At 40.1% G+C, this 23,382-nt stretch overlaps 1 protein-coding gene across 4 annotated transcripts in view; it reads right to left on the bottom strand.

The window, feature by feature from the left end:
* Window positions 1-15,481: 15,481 nt before the first annotated feature.
* Window positions 15,482-23,382, bottom strand: part of DIAPH2 (diaphanous related formin 2) — an 824,692-nt gene continuing 816,791 nt past the window's right edge. For all 4 annotated transcript variants that reach the window (XM_057717321.1, XM_057717320.1, XM_057717322.1 and 1 more), the window contains one exon: window positions 15,482-20,518. In XM_057717321.1, coding sequence (XP_057573304.1) covers window positions 20,454-20,518 — 65 coding nt within the window. In that variant the 3' untranslated portion in view covers window positions 15,482-20,453. The remainder of the gene's footprint in view (window positions 20,519-23,382) is intronic.

Below are 23,382 nucleotides of genomic sequence, written 5' to 3' on the forward strand. Positions count from 1 at the left end.
GGATTTTATTTTTTAAAGATCACGCAGGTATCTATGTGGACAGTGGACTATTGGTCAGCGAGAATAGAAGTGGGGAGACCAGGTAAGAGGCCAGGGCAGTCATCCAGATGAGAGAAAATGGTAGATGAGGTCCTGAATGGCCTAATCAAGGAACTTGCAGTCAATGAATAAATCAGCACGGAATTACTCGGCACCTATCTAAATATGCATGGCTAGCTCTACTCATCACCTTGAAGGGAGATTCATCTTCAGCCTCCCAGCTCTCTTTTTGGCAGCCCGGCTTCTGTCCAATGATCAAGAATTCCAATTCAACGGAGCTGAGTTAATAAGATGTTACTTTATTAAAAGTATTAGCATTTAAGGAAATCTGGAGAAAGAATTGATTCAAGTGCCGTTAACTAGTTTTTCATAGAGAACACTATTTCTCAATCTGTGATCCAAAAAAAGTTAATGCTGCAGAGTCTCCTGGGGGTTGGAGGAGTGGGAAAGTGCAGGCTTTATGAAAAATCAAATTCCTGGGCCCTACCCCAGACCCACAAAATCAGAATTTTGTTGTGGGGCTCAGGAAAGGACATCCTTAATGGGCTCCCCAGGTACCTCTATGGATATTAAAGTTTGAGAACTACTGCATATGGAGGCTAATTTGGAGACTGAGTTTGAATAAGGCAAATACTTGTGACAGAAGAAAGGAGGGGGCATTCTAGGTTGAAGGTGGTCCTGAGAAAACATCAAGAAGCAGAATCCAGTTGAGTACAAGGAAAGAGAGAAGTGAGTAGACTGACTTCGCTAGGATACGGGAGCTTTGATGAAAGCACTGAGAAATCACCTTTAGTAGCAGACGGGAGAAGAGAAGGGACAGCATGCCTAAGAGAGCCAAGTCTGAGAGACACCAAGTGAAGGGATTGCCATAATCTCAGAGTCACCAGATGAGGGGCCTGTGGGACTGCAAATTTGAAATTTCTCTCTCCCATGAAATGGATGGAATATTAACACCACTTACTGGTCACATAGCTGCAATAGCCAACCTTACTGAGTTCGTACTATGTGCCAGGCACTTCGCAAAGTATTTTAAATGCATTGCATCATGTAACCCTATGAGGTAGATACTATCATTATCCCTATTCTATAGATGAAGAGACTGAAGCACGGAGAGGGACAGTAACTTGCTTAAGGTCACATAGCTGGTAAGTGGTTAAACCAGAATTCAACTCCAAGTCTATCTCTCGAGATTGCATCTTTACAGTGCTGGGTTACTCACATCAGTTCTAACTTATGTACACAAAGGTTCATAGTCCTCTACATAAGGGTTCTTTGGGACATGATAATCATTATGCATGATGGAGGCTTGGCCCTGGGGGTCCAAAGACAATTCAGGCCATAAGCAGACTTGGCTAAGGCCTGGATAAGCACATAAGCTCATGCAGAGCTCCCCACATCTTGCTTCGTAGGTTGATGATGGTCCACAGTGAGGTAAGTGTAGCTGTTGAGAGTGAGCATTTGGAAACCTTATAGCAATTTCACAGAGTACTTTTATGTCTGTTGATGCTCACCAAAAAATGGGGGCTTTTATTTTGCATGCCTTTATTTCATTATATATTTTTCTAGAAATTTGTATTATATTTTATAAAAGTATCTATAGATTGAAAATTTAAAACAAATCAAAACAAAAAGTGAAGTGGTTCTTCACTCCAGATGGTTTGTGATGCGTGGGTCTAGTGGATATAAGGGAACTGTAAACAACTAGCAATACTAAGGTATTTTCAAGCTCAGATGTGGGTGGTAGGCTGACCGGTGGAGCTTATCTGAACCTTTATTTTCACATGGCATCCTCTTCTACTTTACAGAATCAACCCTCTTGAGGATTACTATGACTGATTACAATGTGAAACCAGCCCCCTTTTTAGTAGACATATTCTTAGAGGTCATGCATTCAATTCTGGGCAATTACTGTCAGTTTAAGCATTCAAGATGAAAGAAGGAATTGTATAATCAAGCAGAGGCACATAGATCCTGAGCAGTAAAGATTTGATGGGGTAGTAGACAGAACAGAGGTAGTAGGGAAGGGAACGCTTGTCATTTTCATTGACACTGTCCCCAGAGTCACACGTTAAAGAACCTTAAACACTTCCAATTTGTACTTCTGCTAAAAACAGAGCAAGACGGGGAAAATGATGCAGTAGCATTGACTAATTCCTCTTCTGGCACTGTTTATTTCTTCATTCATTCAACAAATATGGAATGTGTACCTATACCTCCCTGTCTCTCTGCTTGGCGCTTGTGGATACAAACATACAAAGATAACATCCCTGTCCTCAAGGAGGTCACAGTCTAGTAGAACAAACATGGAAACAGTTATAAAAAAACCTGATAAGTAATAAAAGAGCAATGATTTTCAAGGGGCTATATGTTTCAGAATCAAGGTAGGGGAGAAACAGTTTGAAAGGTCATATCAATATTCTATCACCTTATACGTAGAAGAGATAAAAATAAGCATACTGATTTCTTAAGACCGAAACTAAAGATCAGTAAAACTTTGGCTGCTGGAAGGAATAAGATGATGATTATCCAAATCAGGAGTCTGGACTCTCACTTGGGTGTGAATGTATATACCAGTGTCTTTGCAAGGAGCAGGGGAGAGGGGAGAAATGGCAGGACATGCAAGATGCTTATCCAAAAGGGGCATGCTTTTAAAAACTCAAGAAATGTTTTTGAATTTAGGCATAAAGAAAGACTATGAGAATTATGGACACTAAAATACTACCTGGGTTGGAGGGAAGGAGACATGTAGAAACAACGCGTTTTGAGTCATAAACGTTCAGTAAGGGGTCAGAGTATAAGAAATAAGAATCAAGTGAGGCAGGGGAAGGCCCCTTTCTGAAGCACATGGCTATCCCCCTACCTCCTTGGCAGTTAAAGAACAGCATATGCACCCTACAGCAACAGTGGTGCTGAAAGCCGCTGCCTTTGAGGCATCTGGGATGTAGTGCCGTTGGCACTAGAAGCTGTGGCTTTCAAATGCTACTCTTTCACAAAGAGGGCATCATAACCTCCACAGACCTCACAGACCTGTTGTGAGGCTCAAAGAAAATGCCAGATGTAAAAGCATTTTGTGAACTCTTAGGACATATGTGCTTGTGTGTTGACTCCCCTGGTCCCCCCAAGCCCCCGTGAGGTTATCAAAAGCCGCCAAGAACAAGTGAGATCATTGATGTAGAAGGCACTAAGCCCCTCAGAAGGAAGTTAGTATGTGGAAATATGAATAATAATGATCTACATCTGCTTCTTTCTGATAATTCCTTTCTTTCAAGGCTTGACAATAAGAAAGCCCAAATACCACGCCCTCTATTGTTGAAAGTGGGGGCACTGCCATGTGTTTAGCTGTCAAGCATTCTGTTTCCAATTCAAAAGCAGTGGTCGTTTTTTCTTGCTTTGCTATTTCATCGTGTCTTGCCAAAATTTGGAGACAGAGACTTACATCAATGTCACGTGCATACAATGCTCATTACCTCCTATTTTTTGAGGCCATATATCTGATAGATCATGATGCGCTATTGGTCACATCTGGCAGGGCCCTTTAGGAAACTTTGAGATTGGACTCGCTGGTGGAGCAGAGCTGACTGAAGGCAAAAGATGAAGATGGTAGTTTTTCTAAAAGTGAACTAATGGGATGATACCTCTCAGCCAAATGTCTTGGAATGCTCGTGGTCCCTTACAATGCAATTCCATTCTTCTGACTTGAAAAGGCTGTACCTGTCACTAGGGTCTCCTCTTGATCAGTGGGCTCAGACCTGAACCAGATAAAAAGCAAAACCAGGCCTGACCCAGCCAGTCCCATCAAGGAGAGGAGTGGTCTACCCCAAGGCAGGGAGGGGTGGACAGTGGTACCAAGAAGCAAGAGGAAATGTTAACACATCACACAAATACCACTGCTCTTCCTACTCCCGGTACTTCCTGGAGTGGTGTAGGGGTGAATGCATAGCAGTTGTTAGCAATGGCAGTCAGTAGGATTGTCCTGAACCATAACCAGGAAGCAGGCAAAATTGACCCCTGTGTTACTCAATTACCCTCTCCCCATCCTGAGCCCTGTCTCGGCCTTCCCAGCTGCCCAGGCTTCAACCCATTCCCTCCTCTCCTTCATATTCCCTTGTCCTATGTCCTGTTCCTGAGCGTCTTCCCCGGTTAAGTTCTGGTCTGGTCAATTTACTAGAGCTAAAAAATGAATAGTTGCTAATGGCTTTGCTTCTGAACATGGGCTTTCTATCTTCAAGCAAAGAAGTAAGTAGAGCAGCAATTAGGTGTTGAGGGTAGAATGTGAGGATCTGTTTCTGGATCTCTCCTTGTCTATTGATGGATAATGTGGGCGATAGGCTGACATATAGGGCAGAATTTCCACTGTGATTCAGAGGTACAGTATAGAGCATGGTGATATATTGTGCCTTTACCTCAGACCAAGAGAACTGAGAGAGTTAGACACTACAATTCAATATACCAAGATTAAAGCAATTATCATAAATTAGCTTAATCATTCCTCCATATGCCTTCAGAGGCAGGGTTTCTTTTTTTCTTTCTTTTTTTTTAAATCTATTGTCACTACCAAATAAATGGAGGCTTGTAAATACAGATAAACTTAATTTTTAAAGGATTATCTGTGCTCAAACGTTCTGATGCTTTTAATTAAAAATTTCCTCCTTATGTATAGGAAAGTGTCTGTGTTGAGGCAGTGTGAGACACCAGGAGAGCATGAATGAAATATGGGAAGGAAATGATGGTGAACATGTAGCTGTCTTTTCATTTCACCCACATATATTTTATTCTAAAGACAGCAAGATCTTCTCTTAGCGTGGCCTCTGACTGACTCTGGAGCTCCTCAAGGCCAGAGAACACGGAGCAGCTTAAATGATTCCCTCCCTTTCAAGACATAGATTTTAGACGTGTTTCTGGAACACTCCTCAAGAAATCATTAACGGAGTACTCCAAGAGATGCAGAGCTGTGCTTTTCAAGCTTTAATGCACACACGGATCACCCGAGAATGTGTTAAAATGCAGATTCTGATTCATTAGTCTGGAGTGATGCCTGGGAGGCTTCATTTCTAGCAAGTGCCCTCGTGATGCTGATGCTACTTGTCCACGAAGCATATTTTGAGTAGCAAGGAACATTCTAGATATAGAATCTAGATACTGAGTCCTCTTTGGCTAGGAGCAATGCAAGGATGCAGAGGCTTGGTGGAAAAGTAGCACAGTTCTATCTGGACCAAGTGAAGGGCAGAGGGAAAAAAAGGGAGGCAGATATGAGACTGACTGCACTCATGCTCCCCAGGGGTTCAAATGGATGGGCTTCAAGCAATACGTACCAGAAAGGCAGTTGCTTTCTCACGCTAAAGCAGGGAATATGCCTTGTGGTGAAGAACATATGTTCTGAAGTCATATTCTCTGGGTTCAAGTTCCATCTCTGTGACTTCCTAATGGAGATCTTGATCATGACACCTTACTCCCTGAGCTGAGTTTACTCTTCTGTAAAATTTGAATAATAGAACTTATCTCAGGATGGATGTGATGATTAAATGAAATAAAGAACATAAAACCTGAGAATAGCACCTGCTATAGAGTGCTTAATAAGTGGTAGCTATTGTCATGCTTTCCATCTTTGAGCTGATCGCATTTAAGTACCACTGGGCTTTATTGCAGTGTTAGCCAGCCATGATAGTGCCATATCTGCTTTTGATGTGACTCTCAAAGCAGCTTCAATTGTTTGAGACTTAATAAAAGATGGTGATTTTGGATTTAAATTAATGGGATTCTAGACAAACACATGAAAATGGGAAGAACTCCCTGGCAGGAACTATGCTTATTTTGTGCTTTGACCCTTGTCACTGCTTCTGCCTACAACTTCTTTGGCTTGAGAATCATTTGAATAAAGAAAGAATGATTTAAAAATAAAAATGGATTAGAGAAACAAACTGTCTTCTGTTTCTGCAAAAAAGGAAACGCAGAATCTGGGCAATTATCATTCAGCCTGGGGCAGGCCAGGCCCAAGGGAAGGGAAGGGAGGAAAGAAGGCCTGAAGAAAGAGATTTCCAAGTTCATCAACTATACACAGAGCATCACTGAGTTGTAGGTACTGTCCTTGGGGGTAAATAAGGGCATTAGACAGAACCTCTGGTTGGGAAGATATTGGAGTAAAATACACACATGCATGCATGCACACACAGATGGATAAACATACATGTCAACCTGTAGCAAAGCTTCAGTGAGGATACTTGTTGATTAATACAAAGGATGTATCTCTTGGGAGTAAAGATTAGTCTGGAAGGGAAGATTGGGTCTGACTGTGAAGGTCCTTGGATATGAAAGGTATCCTGTGGGCAATTAGAAGTCAATGGTGTTTTTAGTGGGGAAAGCGGGAGTGGGGGTGGGGGGGTGGGGGGGGTGGGGATGAATTGGGAGATTGGGATTGTCATCTATACATTACCAATAAGAAAAAAATCTAATTGTACACTTTAAATATATGCAGCTTATTGTATGTCAATTGTATCTGAATAAAAGTTCTTTAAAAAAAAAAGTCAGTGGTGTTTTGATGGGGATGGGGTACCATGGTACCATAAGCAAAAGCGCATTTGAGAAAGATTAATCTGGTAACAGTTTGAACAATTCATTTTAATAAACATTTACTGAGTATTATGTATAGCACCAGAGTCCAAAGGGCAGAGCTATGCAAGCATAAAGAAAAAAAAATCTATATCCTCTGGAACTTCTTAAAAGCCTTGTCAGGGAAACAGATATACTTTATGTACTAGTATGGAATGATTTCCAAGATAGAGTATTATGTACAAAGAAGTAAGGTACAGAACAGTATGTTTAAACCGTGCTGCCATTTGTTAAGAAAGAATGGAGGGAAGACATGTATGTTTACATATGTATTTGCATACATATAAGGTTTATACAAGATGTATACATATAAGATTTGTGCCAGGGTACACAAAAGTCTAATAACGTTGGTTGCTTCCAGGGGAGGAAATTACGGTGACTAGTTGGTGGCGGTATCAGTTGTATGCATATCCTTTGGCACCCTCTGAGTTTTGAAACAAATGAATATACTACCTACTGACATTAAAAAATATATAATAAAATAATGCATATTGGGAGTATGGGAGGAAAAAGATGAATTCCAGTTGGAAAATCTGGAAAGATTTCTGAGAGCATGTGGGCTATGAAGCTGGGTCTTTGGAAAGTAGCATTTCTGCAGGTCATGGTTTGAGTGGGAGGTGTTTCAAGCAGAGGATAGAGCTTGCCTTGAGCCACAGGGTAGGGGCTAGATTTGCACTGGTCAATAGGGTAGCCACAAGCCACATGTGACTGTTGAACACTTGAAATATGACTAGTGTGTGCGAATTGAGATGTGTTGTAAGTGTAAAATACTTATGGGTTTTTGAAGACATAGTAAGAAAAAAGAATATAGAGTTTGTCATTAATAATTTTTATGTTGATTACGTATTAAAAGGATAATATTTTGGATATATTGGGTTAAGTTAAATATATTAAAATTAATGTCATTTGTTTCCATTTCGTTTTTTTAAATGTATCTACCAGATCATGTAAAATTACATCTGTGACTTGCATTAGATGTCTGTTGAACAGTGCTGGTCTAGATAGTGGAGATTTTCAGACAGTGTTGAGTTAGGTCAGCATGGGTGCAGCAGGGGGTATATGGAGAAGAGTGGGAGGGAAGCTTGGAAAAAGTGGGCCAGGCCAAGCTGTGCAGAGCAGTGGCTACTCAGCTAAAGCGTTTGGACTTTAATTTCATGTTCACTGGTGAGCCCCTACAGGGCTTGCAGTGTAGGAATCAGATGATCACATGACTGCTTTGGACAGGGGTGAAAGTATGGGCAGGAAGAGCAGTTATGACAGTAACAAGGAGTGAGGTACTAGGGGCTGGGCTTGGGTGGTAACTTTGAAATCAGAAAGAGATCCATGTAAACTATATTAGGAAGGGAAAATTGATAGAACCGAGTGGAGGTGTAGATGTCAGAGACAACAAGTTTTGCATCCCTGGTGATTAGAAGCATGTCAGTGCCAGTAAAAAACATAATGAAGCCTGGAGGGGGAGGGGGATGGGAGTTGCCTGGGAGAGAAGATGATTTTTATTTTTGACATGGTGAGCTTGAGGTGGCTGGCTGAAGCGTAGAAGTGAGGGTATAACAAAAGCAGATTTTGGGGTCTTAGTAGAGGTGATCAAATCAGTCAGATAATTATAATAATGATTAGTATTTGTAAGGTATTATTATACGCACAATGCTCTCACATGATTATTTTACATAATCCTTCCAATAGCCCAAGGCTCAAAGAGTTTTGTCTTTTTTTCTTTCACGTATTGTTATTACTCATGTATTTTATACATATTCGTGTATATGTGTCAATCCCAATCTCCCAATTCATCCCACCTCCACCCCCACTTTCCCCACCTTGGTGTCTATACATTTGTTCTCTACATCTGTGTCTCTATTTCTGTGAGGCTCAAAGAGTTTAAGTTTGTTGGCCAAGATCACACAGCTAGTTAGTGGCCAAGGTAGCATGCCCAAACTTGCTTTCTATCATTGTGGTTGAAATAAAATGCCATGGGAAAATGTAGAGAAAACAGACTCTAGATTATACAATTTCAGTTCTCCTAAGCTGCTGCCTAAATTGAGGGGTGGACCCAACCCTGGGAAAACTATCTTAGGTTCCCTTCAGTTGTTTTAAACATCCTTTTTAGAGATGAGGAATCTGAGGACATGGAAAGTTAAGTAAAATGTCTAAAATGTCTAATGAATAAGAGGGATAGGTGGAAGTCAGACAAGCGCTGTGGTACATTGCATAATTGTTTCCAGGTATTAATATTTCCTCCCTGTTAGAGAGAGTGTCTCTGCCTCCTGCCATGAGCCCCACCAAATTGATGTGGGCATGGTCATAGAACTTGCTTTGGCCCATGGAACCTGAGATAAAGTGACCTCTGCCACCTATAATCAGCTTTAACAGCCATGACATGGTTCAGCCTTTTTTGCTCCCTTCCCTCTGTGGTAAGAATGGCATGTCCCAAAGAAGGGCTCCTCCTTCAGTTGAGATCCTGGAATAAGGAAGACATACAAAGCAGAGCCACAGATGACCTGCAGCTGCTGCAGGGCCCTTTGCTATGGTGACTGAGTTTGAGGGATTGTTTGTAGTTTAGTACAACTTACCCTAAGCGGACTGACACTACCCCATTATATGTGCTTTGTTTCCATTACATTGTTCACAAATGCTCGCTTTTCACCTGGTTAACTTCTCATCCTTTCGGTCTCCAATTAAATGTCACTTTTTCAGAGAGGCTTTTCTTGACCACACAGTCTGATTTAGGCCTCCCTCCCCACCATGCACTCATACATCATTATTTTCTTCTATGGTATCTGCATTCTTTGCTTCTTAGGCATTTAATGCAATTGTCATCACATAGATAGACATTATAGATGTTTATCATTGGTATATTCCACTTGACTGTAACCTCATGAAGACCTGGATCACATCTATTTTTGCTTGCTATTATATAGTGCCTGGTACACAATAGTTGCTCAGTGGATATTTGTGGAATAAGTGATGAACAAATGAATAGCTTATTGTTAACCTGGTTGTTGGATCATAAACTGAAAAGGTGGGGGGGATGCTGCGGTTAGGGGAGATAAAGCTCCTAAAGAAACTCCTGGATGCAAGGATCAACTACTCTTTTGTTTTTTTGTCCTCTTTCAAGGAAACTTTGAAGGCAGTGGCACTTTTCAAAACCCTTAAAAACAGATTCTTTTGCCAACAGGCCTGTGGTCTGGCAGGTTTCCTGCCTAATACCAGGGAAGCCTGTGGAAGCCCACAGATAGACTAGAAGGGCTCCTTTGAAAGAAAAGAGGACCATTGCCATAGAATGCTTAGTTATATAGAATAAAAGAGGCACCTACCCTTCCCCTTCTGAGTGGTTGTTGCAATTTAGTGAAAAGTGGAAAGGAGGGGGAGAGAAACTGATAACTGGGAAATAGAAATTATGGGCTGGGTGTAGTGGACGCTTTTCTGGTCTAAACCAAAGAAAAAACCAGGTCTACTTCCCCTCACTTTCACCTGCCAAGAGACCACTTCAGAGGTGGCTCTAGACTGTATCACACCAAGCTGGCAATCAAGAGTTTGATGGCTTTGTGCAAAACCACCAGCCTCTTCATGACAGGGACATGCACACATGCTCAGGTGGCAGGAGGGAGGAGGAAGCAACAGTTCTGTATTTTACATCATAAAATCTCTTGTATGGAGAAACCCACGAGGTCCCACAGCTTGAGTTATTGAAACATGCAGTGAAGCCTGAGGTCAAGGCTACAGTTTCAGTGGGTGGAGTCAATGACCTTTCTTCTGGGGATGCCCATTAATCCTGTGGTCCTAAGTTTCCTGCCTCCTGTGACTCCAGAACACACAGCCAGGGTAGGTTCCTTAGGCAGGGCAGGAGAGGGGAAGCTTATGGGGATATACTGCACTTTTAAAAAGTAAAATAAATGTAATAAAAAGCAGGCAGCATAATTGCCATGACTTATACCCCACGACATTTGATAATAACAAGGTTGGTACATTACAAATAAGTTCCACATTTACAACTCTGCCTTGATATTTACACTTATTAAATTGTTTAGGGAGGTGGTTCCTGGATGCTGGAGGCCCATATATAAAACATATTAGCATAATTGGAGTACAGCCAAATCCCTCAGTGTACATTGCAGATACTTGTTAAAAGCTTGACCTTGGAGGAAAAGCCTTCCTCCTTGTCTTCAATCAGTCATCAGCTCCTGAAAGTGCTCCTCTGAAATCAACTTCCAGTCATCCACAGCTGGGGGAGCTTGTCCTCGACGCTGACCTCAGGCAGGCCCTTAGTTCCCAGGACAATGATGAAGGCTGCGTTCTCACCTGGGTGAGGAAATTAGCTATGATTTTCCATTACCTGTACCAAACATTCCTTTTCATTTGTTTAATTCACTGAGAGTTGACACTACACATTAATTCATTGAGCAATTGCTTTGTGTAAAGGCCCAGAGATGAATGAGACAGTCATGGCCATCAAGAAACTTACACTTTAGTCAAGGACACAGACAACTAACTCTAGTGGAAGGCAGAATGAAATAAGGGCCATAATAGGAGTGTGAACAAATTGCTGTGGGAGCCTAGATAACACAATTTATTTTAATGAGGAAAGGAGAATTAAGGAAGGCTTCAGAAAGGCAGCACCGGTCCTTGAAGGATTACTAGGAGAGAAAGGGTGAAGTTGGGCCGTGAGGTCATACCAGGCAGAGTCAGCTGCATGTACATAAAATGGCATGAACGTATATACGTGTTTGGGGATGTACTCATACATTTGTTTATCATCGGCAGGCTCCAATGATAAATCCAGCGCAGCATGGCTGGAGGGATGGCAAAGGGGCTTGAAAGTCACATTTGAGTCTGCTCCTGGAAACTTTGACGCCCGTACTAGTTTTGTTAATTAAGGGGAACCATCAAAACTTTTGAAGTGGATCAAGAACGGCATTTTAGGAAGCAATCTCTAGCCGTGTGACGGATGAGTTGAAGAGGTAAAACACTGAAAACAGGGACACCAACTTCTGTGCCTGACTGGATATTAGGGGAGAAGGAATAACACAAAGATGCTTCTGGTGTTTAGCCTTAGAGATTGGGAGAAGTGTAGTGCCCATGATCAGATGGGCAACCTGGAGAGAAGGATCAGCTTGCTGGAGAAGGACATGTTTGGTTGCGAGTATACTGAATTTAGTGTGTGAGCTATCTTTTGCAGAGGGAAGGTGGCTCTGGGGTTGTGGTGAGATCTCAGGTATCTGCCGGTGGGAAACTGTCGAAGCCATGCATATGGCTACCACGACCCTGATAGTGGGGAGAATACAAATGAGCACTGGAGATACTGCCTATATTTAGCAGTCATGTGACGTCAACCACTAATAAATGGGAGTGAAGCATTTTCTGAGTGGTGGGAGAAGACGAGGTTAGGTGTCCTCTGTGCCAAACTGGGAAAAAGTAAGCAGGATGAGGATAAAGGGGAATTCATAGGATTTGGCGATTAGGTGATCAATGGTAGCCTTAAAGGAGAGAAATCACGGGAAGGTTGCTGTTGTTGTTTAATCAGCTAGAGGAGATTTGAGGATGCTTGTAGACTGAGAGGAAATGAGATGATGGAATAATGGATGTGAAAAGTGAAAGTCCTTTCAAAAGTACAAAGCACCACACAATACAGGGTCACAGCAAGTCAGATTTTTATCCCAGATGCTCTGGAGTCGAAAGGTCATTGACATCTAACAGATGCTTTGATTTTTATCATTATACTGAGTTCTGCTAAGGGGTCCTTATTCTTGACCCCCTTCATCTCCCTTCCCTCCCTCCTCCAAGCACCACCGTAAGTGCTACCAGTCGTTCAGCTGTTCAGCCAGGTAAAATACTCATTACTTGATTTTTGTTAGCAAGTCTAGGTCACTTTGCTATTATATGTAGTAGGTTTCTAAAAACTGTTCAAAGAGAAAATTCATAGTCTTTGGTTATTTTCAATGTAATTCCCATTGTGATATTAAGGTTTTTGTAGGAAAAGAAAGGGACAATAACACAAGGTATTTGTGGGGTGAGGGGTGAGATGGAGCAAATTCATTAACCAGGTCCCCTTCCAAAACAAAGAAAAATATTAGCTAAAATAAAGCCATTCAGTGTCACATGTACCCAGCAGTTGAACGTATTGAGGAGGGAAGCGTTATGGTTTTTAGAGTAGAAAGGTATTTAGCATAAAGGCAATAGACCCAAGTAGAGTTTGAAAGTCTGAGAGATTCCTGAGAAAACAAACAGGAGAATTTGATGTTCTTTTACGAGTAATGGTTATTCAAGAACCTCTTAAATGCATGACTTAAAATATTAACCAGCCACTTAAGAAGTTCTAGCTATGAACTAATTAAAGCTTTTCCCATAAATTATTCTTCATCTAAATGCCTTTCTTTCCTGTCAGTATGAGACCAAAACTGAATCAGTACATTTTAATGTCCACTTAATCTTTATCAGTTTTTCCTTTCTTTGAACAACCATTCAATGTTTTGACTTTCAGTATTATTGAGAAGAAAAGAAAAGAGAAGGGATTGGAAAGGGAAAGAGAAAGGGGAAAAGAAGAAAAGGAAAGAAAAAAACACAGCCTAGAGAGGCTACCCTGGCCCTTATTAACATAATCACTATAATAGCACTAAATATGTCCTTGTGTGGAATCATTTTTTTCCCGTCTGCTCTATCTTTATGACTTGATGCTACTTGTATGTGAGGTTTGTATGAGCCATTCAACAACACAGATAGTAGCATTGTAGCAAGTGTCAGGGCTGCAGCTGTGCACATCCATGGTATCACTGCAGAGCTCTTCTTGTGTTCAATCTTTCTGTTGAAACTAGCCCATCAGTCACTCAGGCCTGAAACCTTGCTGTCAGGTTTGACTCTTTCCTCTCCTCATACCCTCAACACCTAATCGGTTGCCAGTTATTTAGATGCTACTTGGATCTGTCCCACTGATGCTACCCCAGTTCGGGCCCTCATTAATTATCAAAAGTATTATTGCAAAAAAATATTATTGCAATTGCCTCCAACAAAGTTGGCCTCCTGTGACCTCTCCCCTCTTACCCAGAGCTTCCAGCATCATCTACCTTAAGTGTTCTGTGTCGTTCCTTGCCTCAAAATCCCTCAGTGTTTCCTAACATTTATGAAATCAATCCCAAACCACACCACCACTGCAGCCTTTCAAGGACTGTACGTTCTAGTGCAACCAAATTGTTCCATATCCCTTGAAGATGCACATCCAAGCTTGTACTTCTGCTCATGCCTTCCCTCCCTCCTCAAAAGGACGTTACATTCCATGAGGATAGGACCCACATCTGTCTGGTTCACTGCTATGGTCTCAGAGCCTAGCATTGGGGTCGGTGCTCACTAAATTTTGACTGAATGAATAAAAACTTATGCCCAAATCTACTTACCCTTTAAATTTCATTTCGCATGCCACCAGCGCCAAAAAGTCTATACTAATACCTTCTTTCCACCTCAATACCCATCTCGCCTCACCTCTCTAAAACTAAGTCAATTGTTTTTTCTGAACTCCCCTAGGCCTTATCTGTACCCCTTAGGACGCTGATCACTTTCTTTCCATTCTGAATCACAGTTCTTTTTGTACATGTCCAATCTCCCCTTAGACTGTGAGATTCCTGAAGGCAGGAGCTGTGTTTAATTCATAATTGTGTCCTGAAAAGTAGTGCCCACTGAATGGGCGCTCGGTGATTAGAATAGCCACACTGGAGTCTTTAGTGAAGTAGAGAAGTTAAAGGTTTATTATTAGTATTTCTAATAACATGATAAGAGCACTTGTGCTTTGCTCATACACATCAAAAGGTGAAAATAGTGTCTGCACCTTAGTCAAAACATAGGTAAAAATACTGGCTGAACTTCTATCAGCCAAGATATAAGGTCATCATGGCTAAAGTCTGAACTCTGGCTAATATCCAAGAATTAGGAACAAAGTCGTGATTTGTACAATTCATGAATTTGCAACCTGTTTTTCCCTGCAATGGATACTAACTATAATAATATTTTATTTATGGCTATTGGGACTCTAGACATCTAAATAAATTCAGTCTGTAAATGGGATCTTTGGCTATAGCTTTCTTTTTACTATAAATCAAACCTATACACCATGTTACATGCATTGCATATAGATCAATTTCCAGATTTCCATTTTCTTTTGAGCTCTTGGCATTAAGCTTGAATTCCCCTAGTTGTGGATACTAAGGTTTTCAGACTCCCTACAAAGGAGTTTGCCTATCTGGGTCTCTGGGTGAGAAAAGGCCAATGTATTTGATTCCCGGAGCAAACCATTCCAAGGGGAACAATGGTCTTGCCAGGTACTTTGGACCATATGATTTATAGACCTGGTTATTATCTTGTCCAGCCCTCCATCTTCAAGTTGGCCCACCTATGATGAGAGATTCTTTTGAAAGCTCTCCAGATAATAATGATTTACAATCCTTTATTACTAATTCTAGATTTTTACCCCTCTGAGCATTTGAAGCCCATTTACTTTCATTCTATAATCAAGGTAAAAAACCCTTTTCTGTAGAAGCAGTTTCTCTGGAGGATGTAAATCACTCTTCTCACTTTTCTGGACTTTTCGGTTGCGCAAACATCTCTCCACTACTCTGGCAAGAAGTGCTAAAGAATATTTCAAGAAAATCTTAAGATTCCCACTGGTGTGTGTGTCTTTGATTATATTCCATGATTTCCACCAGACCAGGTCCTTATAGAAATACTTTTGTACTTCTGTTAAGTTGAAGCTTCTCCTTCTAGAATGTTCTTACATTCCATCTTTATACTTCAGTTTGTGCCTTTTCACCCATCCTTAACATTAATTATCACAGGCAGCACAACATTTAATGTAATCTTAACTTTATTGAATAAGTAAGTATGCATTACAGATACATTGCAAGTCAGCCTTGGTCCTGCAAAGAGACAGGTGTTTATGCCGATGCAAAACGAGAACATGAATCCACAGTTCTACTGCTACTGAAATTCTTCTTCTGAGTGTCTTGGTATGGGCACAATCTCCCTCAATATCCATTCAGACAGGCTCTGCTGTCACCTCTCCTTTCAGCTGAGCGATTCACAATATCTAAAATAAACTTGTAAAGAAGCCTTCTGTATCAGAGGTAGTTTTATACCTACATTATTAATCATAGAAAACATTTGGTCAGAGACTCCATAAAAGGGGCAGAAAAGATACACCAGAGCTCAGAGTTGGAACCAATTATTTTTTCAAGCTAATTGGCCATACTCACAAAAGTATAAACTGAATTTTAGAATAGCCTGTTCAGCCATTTAACATCAAAGCATGCAGTAGCCTGTGCATACAATAGCTTTTAGAGACAACCTTGAATTTGGCTTGAGCACCAAGGACGCATTTTAAAAAAGGGAAAAGTACATTTATGTGCAGTGACTAGTGTTGTGAGCTGAATGGTGGCTCCCCAAAGATATGTCCATGTCCCAATTCTCAGAACTTGTGACGTTAACTTATTTGGGAAGAGGGTCTTCACAGATGTAATTAAGTTAAGGATCTTGAGATGAGGAGATTATCATGGATAAACTGGTGGGCCTTAAATGCCTTCACGAGTGTCTTTATAAGAAGGAGGCAGAGGTAGATTAGATATACAGAGGGAAAGGTGATAGGAAGACAGAGCAGAGAGAGATTTGGCCACAAGCCAAGGAATTATGACAGGCACAAGAAACTGGGAGAGGCAAGGAACAGGTTTCCTCCTAGAGTCTCCAGAGGGAGTACAGCCCTGCCAATACCTCAACTTAGGACTTCTGGCCTCCAAAAGAGTACGAGAATAAATGCCTATTGTTTTAAGTGACCACGTTCGGAGTACTCTGTTACAGCAATCACAGCAACAAATTACAGATTTTGGTACCAGGAAGTCAGGGACTGCTATAACAAATACCTAAAAATGTAGAAGTGGCTTTGGAATTAGAGCATGTATAAAGGCTGGAAGGGTTGTTTCTTGAGCTTATAGTAAAATATAAGAGGAAAGGTACAAATCGAAGAAAGAACTGTTACACAGAAAGGAACCAGGACTTGATGATTCAGGAAATTCTGAGCTTATTCAGATTGCAAAAGATGCTAAAACAAAGAGAGTCACTGTAAGGATAGTGTGCTCTGGAGATAAAGCCAAGGCTGGACAACCTTTGGTTAGTGCTACAGAGGTTAGGCACTGACTCACTGATCCACTCAATCATCTCAGTAGAAGCCAGGAATAGAGGTGGCATTATCTGGCAAAGATCTGTGAGGACTCTCTTGTCTCACTATTAAATCAATATGATATACATGGGGAGCTCACAAAGTTTTTGAGAAAGTTACACCAGCAGAAACAGTTCCCGCTTGGCCTGAAAGGGACAGAGGACAAAATGAGAGAAGGCTGTCAGACTACCAAAACTTTACAGGCAGGAAACAGGCTGATAAAGCTGCAAATCGGTGCTGCCCTTCGATAGAAAAGATCAACCCTAGGGCAGAGCTGCAGGTTAGAGGCAGAAGTACAAGCCATGGGCACAGAGGCAGAGACTTGATCTATGGGCCAAGAGGCCAGAGCTGCAGGCCTAAAGGGTGTAGCCCTGAGACAAGGAGCATTGTTGTCAAGCCTTGAAACCTAAGGGGGTTCTGCCTGGCCAAATTCTGAAAATCATCAGGACAGGTGACTCCTTTCCATGACTGTTTCATTTTCTCCATTTTGGAATAGGAATGTCTATAACTATTATCATATGCCTGTCCCACCACTGTATTTTGGAAGCTGGAGCCCTGTTGATGTCTTGCTTCACTGATTCATAGATGCAAAGGAATTTTGCCCCGGGGTTTTCACCTATTGCTGATTTAGATGATCTAGATGAGATTTGGGACTTTTGAACTGAAGATGTTTAGATGCGATTGAGATTTTAGACTTAGGGTTGAGACTTTTGGGAATGCTGGGATAGGGTGAATATATTTTGCACATGGGACGGACATAAATTTGGGGGTCCAGAAGGCAGACAAGAGTGGGCTAAAGGTCACCACCAAAAAGGTATATCCACATCCTAATCCCCAGAACCTATGGATGTTACCTTATTTGGAAAAAGGGTCTTACAGATGTAATTAAGTTTAGGGTCTTCACATGAAATTATCCTGGATTATTTAGGTGGGCCCTAAATTCCAATAAAAGTGTCCTTATAAGAGAGAGGCATAGGGGAGATTAAATACACAGAGGAGAAGGCGATGTGAAGACAGAGCAGAGAGAGATGTGGTCATAACCCAAAGAATGTCAACAGCCACCTGAAGCTGGAAGAAGCAAGGGAATATTTTCCTCTAGAGCCGCTGCAGGGAGCATGGCCCTTGATTTTGGACATCTGGCCACTATAACTACAAAAGAATAATTTCTGATACGTTAGCTCACCAAGTTTGTGATAATTTGTTACACGAGCCAAAGGAAACTAATACAACTAGTAAACGTTTTACAGGGTTTTGCACTTTTAGAAAACATTCTGAAGAAAATCTACAGAAACTGGTGCTTGTCACATGTGGCAGTAATAAACCCAACAAAAGACTTTAGTATAATTTGATTCTATACCAGAAATGTCACTAGGTACTTTTTTTTGGTGATAATTGTCAATCTAAAACAAAAGTGCAAATAACTAGAGCAGGACCATTATAAATCTGGGAAGCAAACCCTTTAATTGTTATCAGAACTTCGTGAAAGACCCTGAATGTTCTCATAATGTTTGTGAAAAGCATGTGGGATTATTCTAAATACAAATATATAATTTATCAATAATAGGACTCTTTGTTTTCACAAACTACAAAATAAGGCAAGTTTGCATCTGGAAAAGGTAATACGCATCAGTATTTCTACCTTGACCAGCTTGATAACGTGGCATGGCAGATGCCCCTAAATATTAGTCAGGGTGAATATTTTAAAATATCATTCTCCTACAGTCTGAAAAGCTATCAAAAGACTCAAAGAAGCCATACCATGAAGATTTCAGAAAAGACTGTGAAGTTAAAAATACCTACATTAAGTATTTACATAAATTAGTAGAACCGAAATCTTTGTTGTTGTTGTTATTGTTTAAAAAAGTGTGCGAAATTGATATGTCCCTTAAACTTGTTTGTGTGTATACATGTGTGTGTCTTAAGATGGGATAAAATTGTAAAATCTCAGATCCTGTTACTGTTTTTGATTTCTCTATTGTAGCAGCTTCAGAGCTTCGTAAAGGATAAGACCCAAGTAAGAATGCACTGGAGGAAAAGGCAGCAGTTTGAATCACTATACATCTGTATAAAGGAAATTGTGAGCTATTGGTCACTTGCTTACATTATCTCAGGTAGTGACTTGCCAAGCCAGTCATTTGTTCTTTCTGAATGTCTATAATGTGCTTTGGAGGAAGTAGAAATAGGATTTTCTATATAAGAAATATACATATAAGAAATCTTTTACAATAATCACAATCATCTGCATGGATTAGTCCAGAGAAGTTATACCACATTATTTCAATGTATTTTAAAAAATAATAGACAAGTTAAGTATAACTTTTCCTCTCTCACCTATGTAAGAAAAATGTAGAGCCGGTTTCTCCCCCCCCCAGAGTTGTTTTGGCAGCATCATTTCAATTTGTTGCTATAAGGTAAGTAAGTATGATGATGATTGAGAAGTTCACTTAGTTACTGGGATGTGGAATTATTGTAGCAGGAGATATAAATATATACACATATATACAGACACATACATATAATTTCTTCTTCTTCAGATCACCACAGCAGAATTGGAAAGGAGAGTAGAGGCAGATAAAACAATTGACCTTTCAGTTCTCTGCTGCCTCCTGCAGAGAGAAATCTTTTTCCTCTCAGTTCTCCTAGAACTCTATTCCCTGCCTTCAAGGGGGTCGTGGGAGAAAGAAGCAATAGAGAAAAGAAATAAACCATGGAGAATAGGGATCAATATTTACCTTTAAAAATCTGAATAAAGGTGACAGAATGTGCAGGTTCAGCCCTAGCATAAACATGAAAACGTGAGGTTTTTCTCAAAAATAGCCATATAAAGTATTTGTATAAAGTAGATATATGTGCATAACTAGAAAATACCTCTTTAAATAAAGTTTAAATCACTTTCTCTAACTGCTTCTGTTAAACTTTGGTTTATTTTTAGCAATGATAAGTGCCTGCAATATCATGCTGAAACTGTAGATTAATGATAAGTTTAATTTCGGCTAAAGCAGATGAATCCATCAACTTTCACTTGAGATAAGATTCTAAGTAACTTGATGGGGGTGAAGCAGTACTTCTTCTGAGTTTCCAAAATGACTTTTTTTTACAGAGTGTGCAATAGTGGCACCTTTCCAAACCATTAACATGCACATTTTCACTGGCTTTTTCCTTTTCTATATAACAGGAATCAGATGTAGACATTGAGTAATTCTATTTTTTTTCTTCTCTTTTTTTCCTTTTTTTTTTGGGGGGGGGGCGGGTGGTGACTTCAAATTTGAGTAATATTATACATTTTTGACAGATTGAAGGGTTTTGAAAGCCTTCAGAACTCTTCAATTTCTTACACTTTTCATCATCACTGTCAGGCCACATATAATAACAAATAATACACACCTTTACACTAAAATGGAACACATGTTTTATAATCCTGGTAATTGTGTTCGTATTAGTATAATTGTGGGAGGAGTCTTGCAATAGCTTTACATATGCATGCTATTTCACTCAGCTTAGCTTGATCTTTGCAGATATGTCCTTATTTATTTCCTCTCCATCCTTTGAGTGCATGTTTTGTTCTTCTCAAAATGTAGGATTTTGTTTACTTAAATATTTTCATATTCTTTGGCATCAGGAATCACTTAGATGAGATAGCTCCATTGTGGCGAGAGCGTGACCTTTCCAAAGGTACTCGTCTGTTATCTGTAAGACAGAAAGAAAAAGAACCAAAAACATGGTGAGCTTTAGATCTCGGCTATTACATGATGGCAGGTTGAGAGAGGTTTTCAAACAGTCCTGAAAAATCACTTCAAATGAATATGTAAATAAGTTACAAGGAGCCCAGATCTGAGGAGTTCACGCTGCAGCTCCCAGGCTGAGTTCAAGAGTTTGCAATCAGTATTAAATGACTTTTCTTGGTAAGTGAAGTCTGAGTGATAAAAGAAATGGAAGAATTCGCTCAAGCACAGTCCCCTTGGAAATAGCAGGTGACAACAAAACTCCTTGGTAAAGATGTTAAATTGAAACGATCTATGTACAGTGCCTTTGTTGGAAAGCACTTCAATTCCCCATGAGTTTTCAATCTGTATGTTGGCTATCTCTAGAGGACGCCAGCGTGGGCAGAACAAAAAAAGAGTTTTTCTTTCTTACAATGATTGCAATATGTGGCAATCAAATCAGCTACCAAGTCTTTGCCTGATTGTGTGATGTAAACAAGTTCAATACATTATATAGTCATTATGGGAATGAATAATGAATAGGTTCCATTCCCCTCACCCGTCACAGGAAAAATAATCACTGTAGAGAGAACTGTTGGCACAAAGCTTGGAAAGCAAAGTTTAAAAGCATTGAAAGTTGCTGAAAATAGTTTTAGCTTTAATAGGAAAAAGGTTTACAGCTCTGCATTGTGACGACCACTACTATGTTATTATCACCTCTGTTTTATGCTCAGCTTAAATGCAACTGATGTGGGTGATGATCTCTTTCTGACAAAAGCATAATATACTAACATTCTCTATTTAGAATGAGACTAGGTCCCTAGAAATAATGACAACCACCAGCACTTACATAAATGCTAACACTTCACACTCGTTAATTTGCTAATTCACACAACATCCCCGGGAGGTAAGCCCATTTCATTCCATCCTATTATCTCTGCTTTAGTGCTGAAGGTTACACAGCAAATCAATGGTATGATGGGGGCTTATAATGCAAAGGTAATGCCTCAATGTCAGGCCTGCTTTGTTCAGAGTAGATGCTGGGGCCTCCCAAGCTCCTACTCATTTCCTCCCTAAGATGATACCCAAGGAACACATCCTGCCTGTCCCATGGGGAGGATGGACGGTGAGAAACGCTGAGATTTTGCCATGGGATCTTTCTCAACTGTGCTAGTGTTTCTTCAGTGATTCCATGTAGTCTGTGGTCAGTACACAGAGCAAAGCTAACTGGCATCCATGACCTTGGCCCTATTAACACCACAATATGAGTGCACTGAACCAACCAGCCATAAGCTTAAAGTGCCTAATAATGCAATAATATCACTGAGAGGTGAGAAAGAAACAGACATTTTCTTTATTCAGAGATATATCTGAGTGATGCATTATTTGGGAATCCTTTTAAAGATACCATTAAAAAAATCCATTATTTAGTTTGTGATATGGATCACAATTCAGCTAAAAATGTAAAGATAACATTCCTAGATAAAGGGCTTATTACTTAGACGTCACTGGTTTGCATACAGATTATTTTGGGACTTCTTAGAAGACATTTACAAATGAGAGTACAATATGATGGTTACCATCACATTGCTAGCATTTAAGCATTTAGTGTTAAAGCTATCAGATATGAGAAAGATGGTACCATTCACAGAGGACTGTCTCAGCTCAAAAAAAAAGGCTTGTGCCTTGGTGGTCCTACACACTAAGGTCAGCTGGCATTCACACTCACTCCAGGAATGCTATTGGTACCCCATACCACCACTCACTGCCCACTGGATTCGAGAGAAGTACCACATACAAAAACGTAGCCTTGCAGCAGTAAACGAAGTGATGTCAGGAGTCACATCAACCTGCAACTTTATTGGTAGCATCTGGTGTGAGAAAATAAACTTTCAAGTCAAAATGAACTGAGGAAAGGACATTGAAGTTTTTGGAAGGCAGAATAAACACTGGTTCATGGCCCAAATCCAGTTCTTGGCATACACAAAAGAGAATTATCATATTTCTTCCCTTCCTTTCTCCTTCTCTCCCTTCCTTCCTTCTCTTTCTGTCTCTCTCTCTTTAAATTTTTTTGGTACCTATTTTGTCCCTATGTTTATGAGATAATTATAAGAGAAGCAATTCTATAAAGATCATCACTTGTATTTTTGAAATGTCAACCTCCAACACTGTTTATGAAAAAATGACATTAGAAACAATGGCAGCAATGACTGATCTGGGTTTTTGTGATTTATTTATGATTCTCTGTTTATGTTAAAACTATTTTAGGCACAAAATATATAATTATACTCTAGACTTGTATGGATCAGGGTAGAAGTGCAATTTGGAGGATAACATGTTTTATATATATATATATATATATATATATATATAATACAAATATATATGAATATAAACATTCATCTCTTTTCACATTCTAATAGCTTGCAATCTAGTGAGAGCAACTTTTCATACTTGGATTCATGCCTTCTTTGAGGCAGAGATTGAGAATCATAAAATTTTTAAAAATGCAACTTCTATACTTACAGTATTAAATACTAACGGGCAAAAATCAGTGGTCTGACCCTCATAAGATCAGGACACATAGTTGGCATCAAATTTATGAGAAAAGAGCAAATGCTAGTTATTACTGCTGTCCGAGATGATGGAGTAATTTGGGTGATTGTGAGAGTGATTGCATTTGTTATTTGGGAACATAGGTGAAGGAGGCAGGTGCCCACGTGATATGATTTGAGAGCTCCAGGAGACCCAGACCGAACCAAATCCACTTTTCTACTCAGTCTTATTCTCCCAACATTACTGATACTAGAATAGTTTAGATGGAAAAAAATAGGAGTCTCTCCTCCAAAA

The sequence above is a fragment of the Hippopotamus amphibius genome, chromosome X (assembly GCF_030028045.1).
Source record: "Hippopotamus amphibius kiboko isolate mHipAmp2 chromosome X, mHipAmp2.hap2, whole genome shotgun sequence".
NCBI classification, from domain to species: Eukaryota; Metazoa; Chordata; class Mammalia; order Artiodactyla; family Hippopotamidae; genus Hippopotamus; species Hippopotamus amphibius.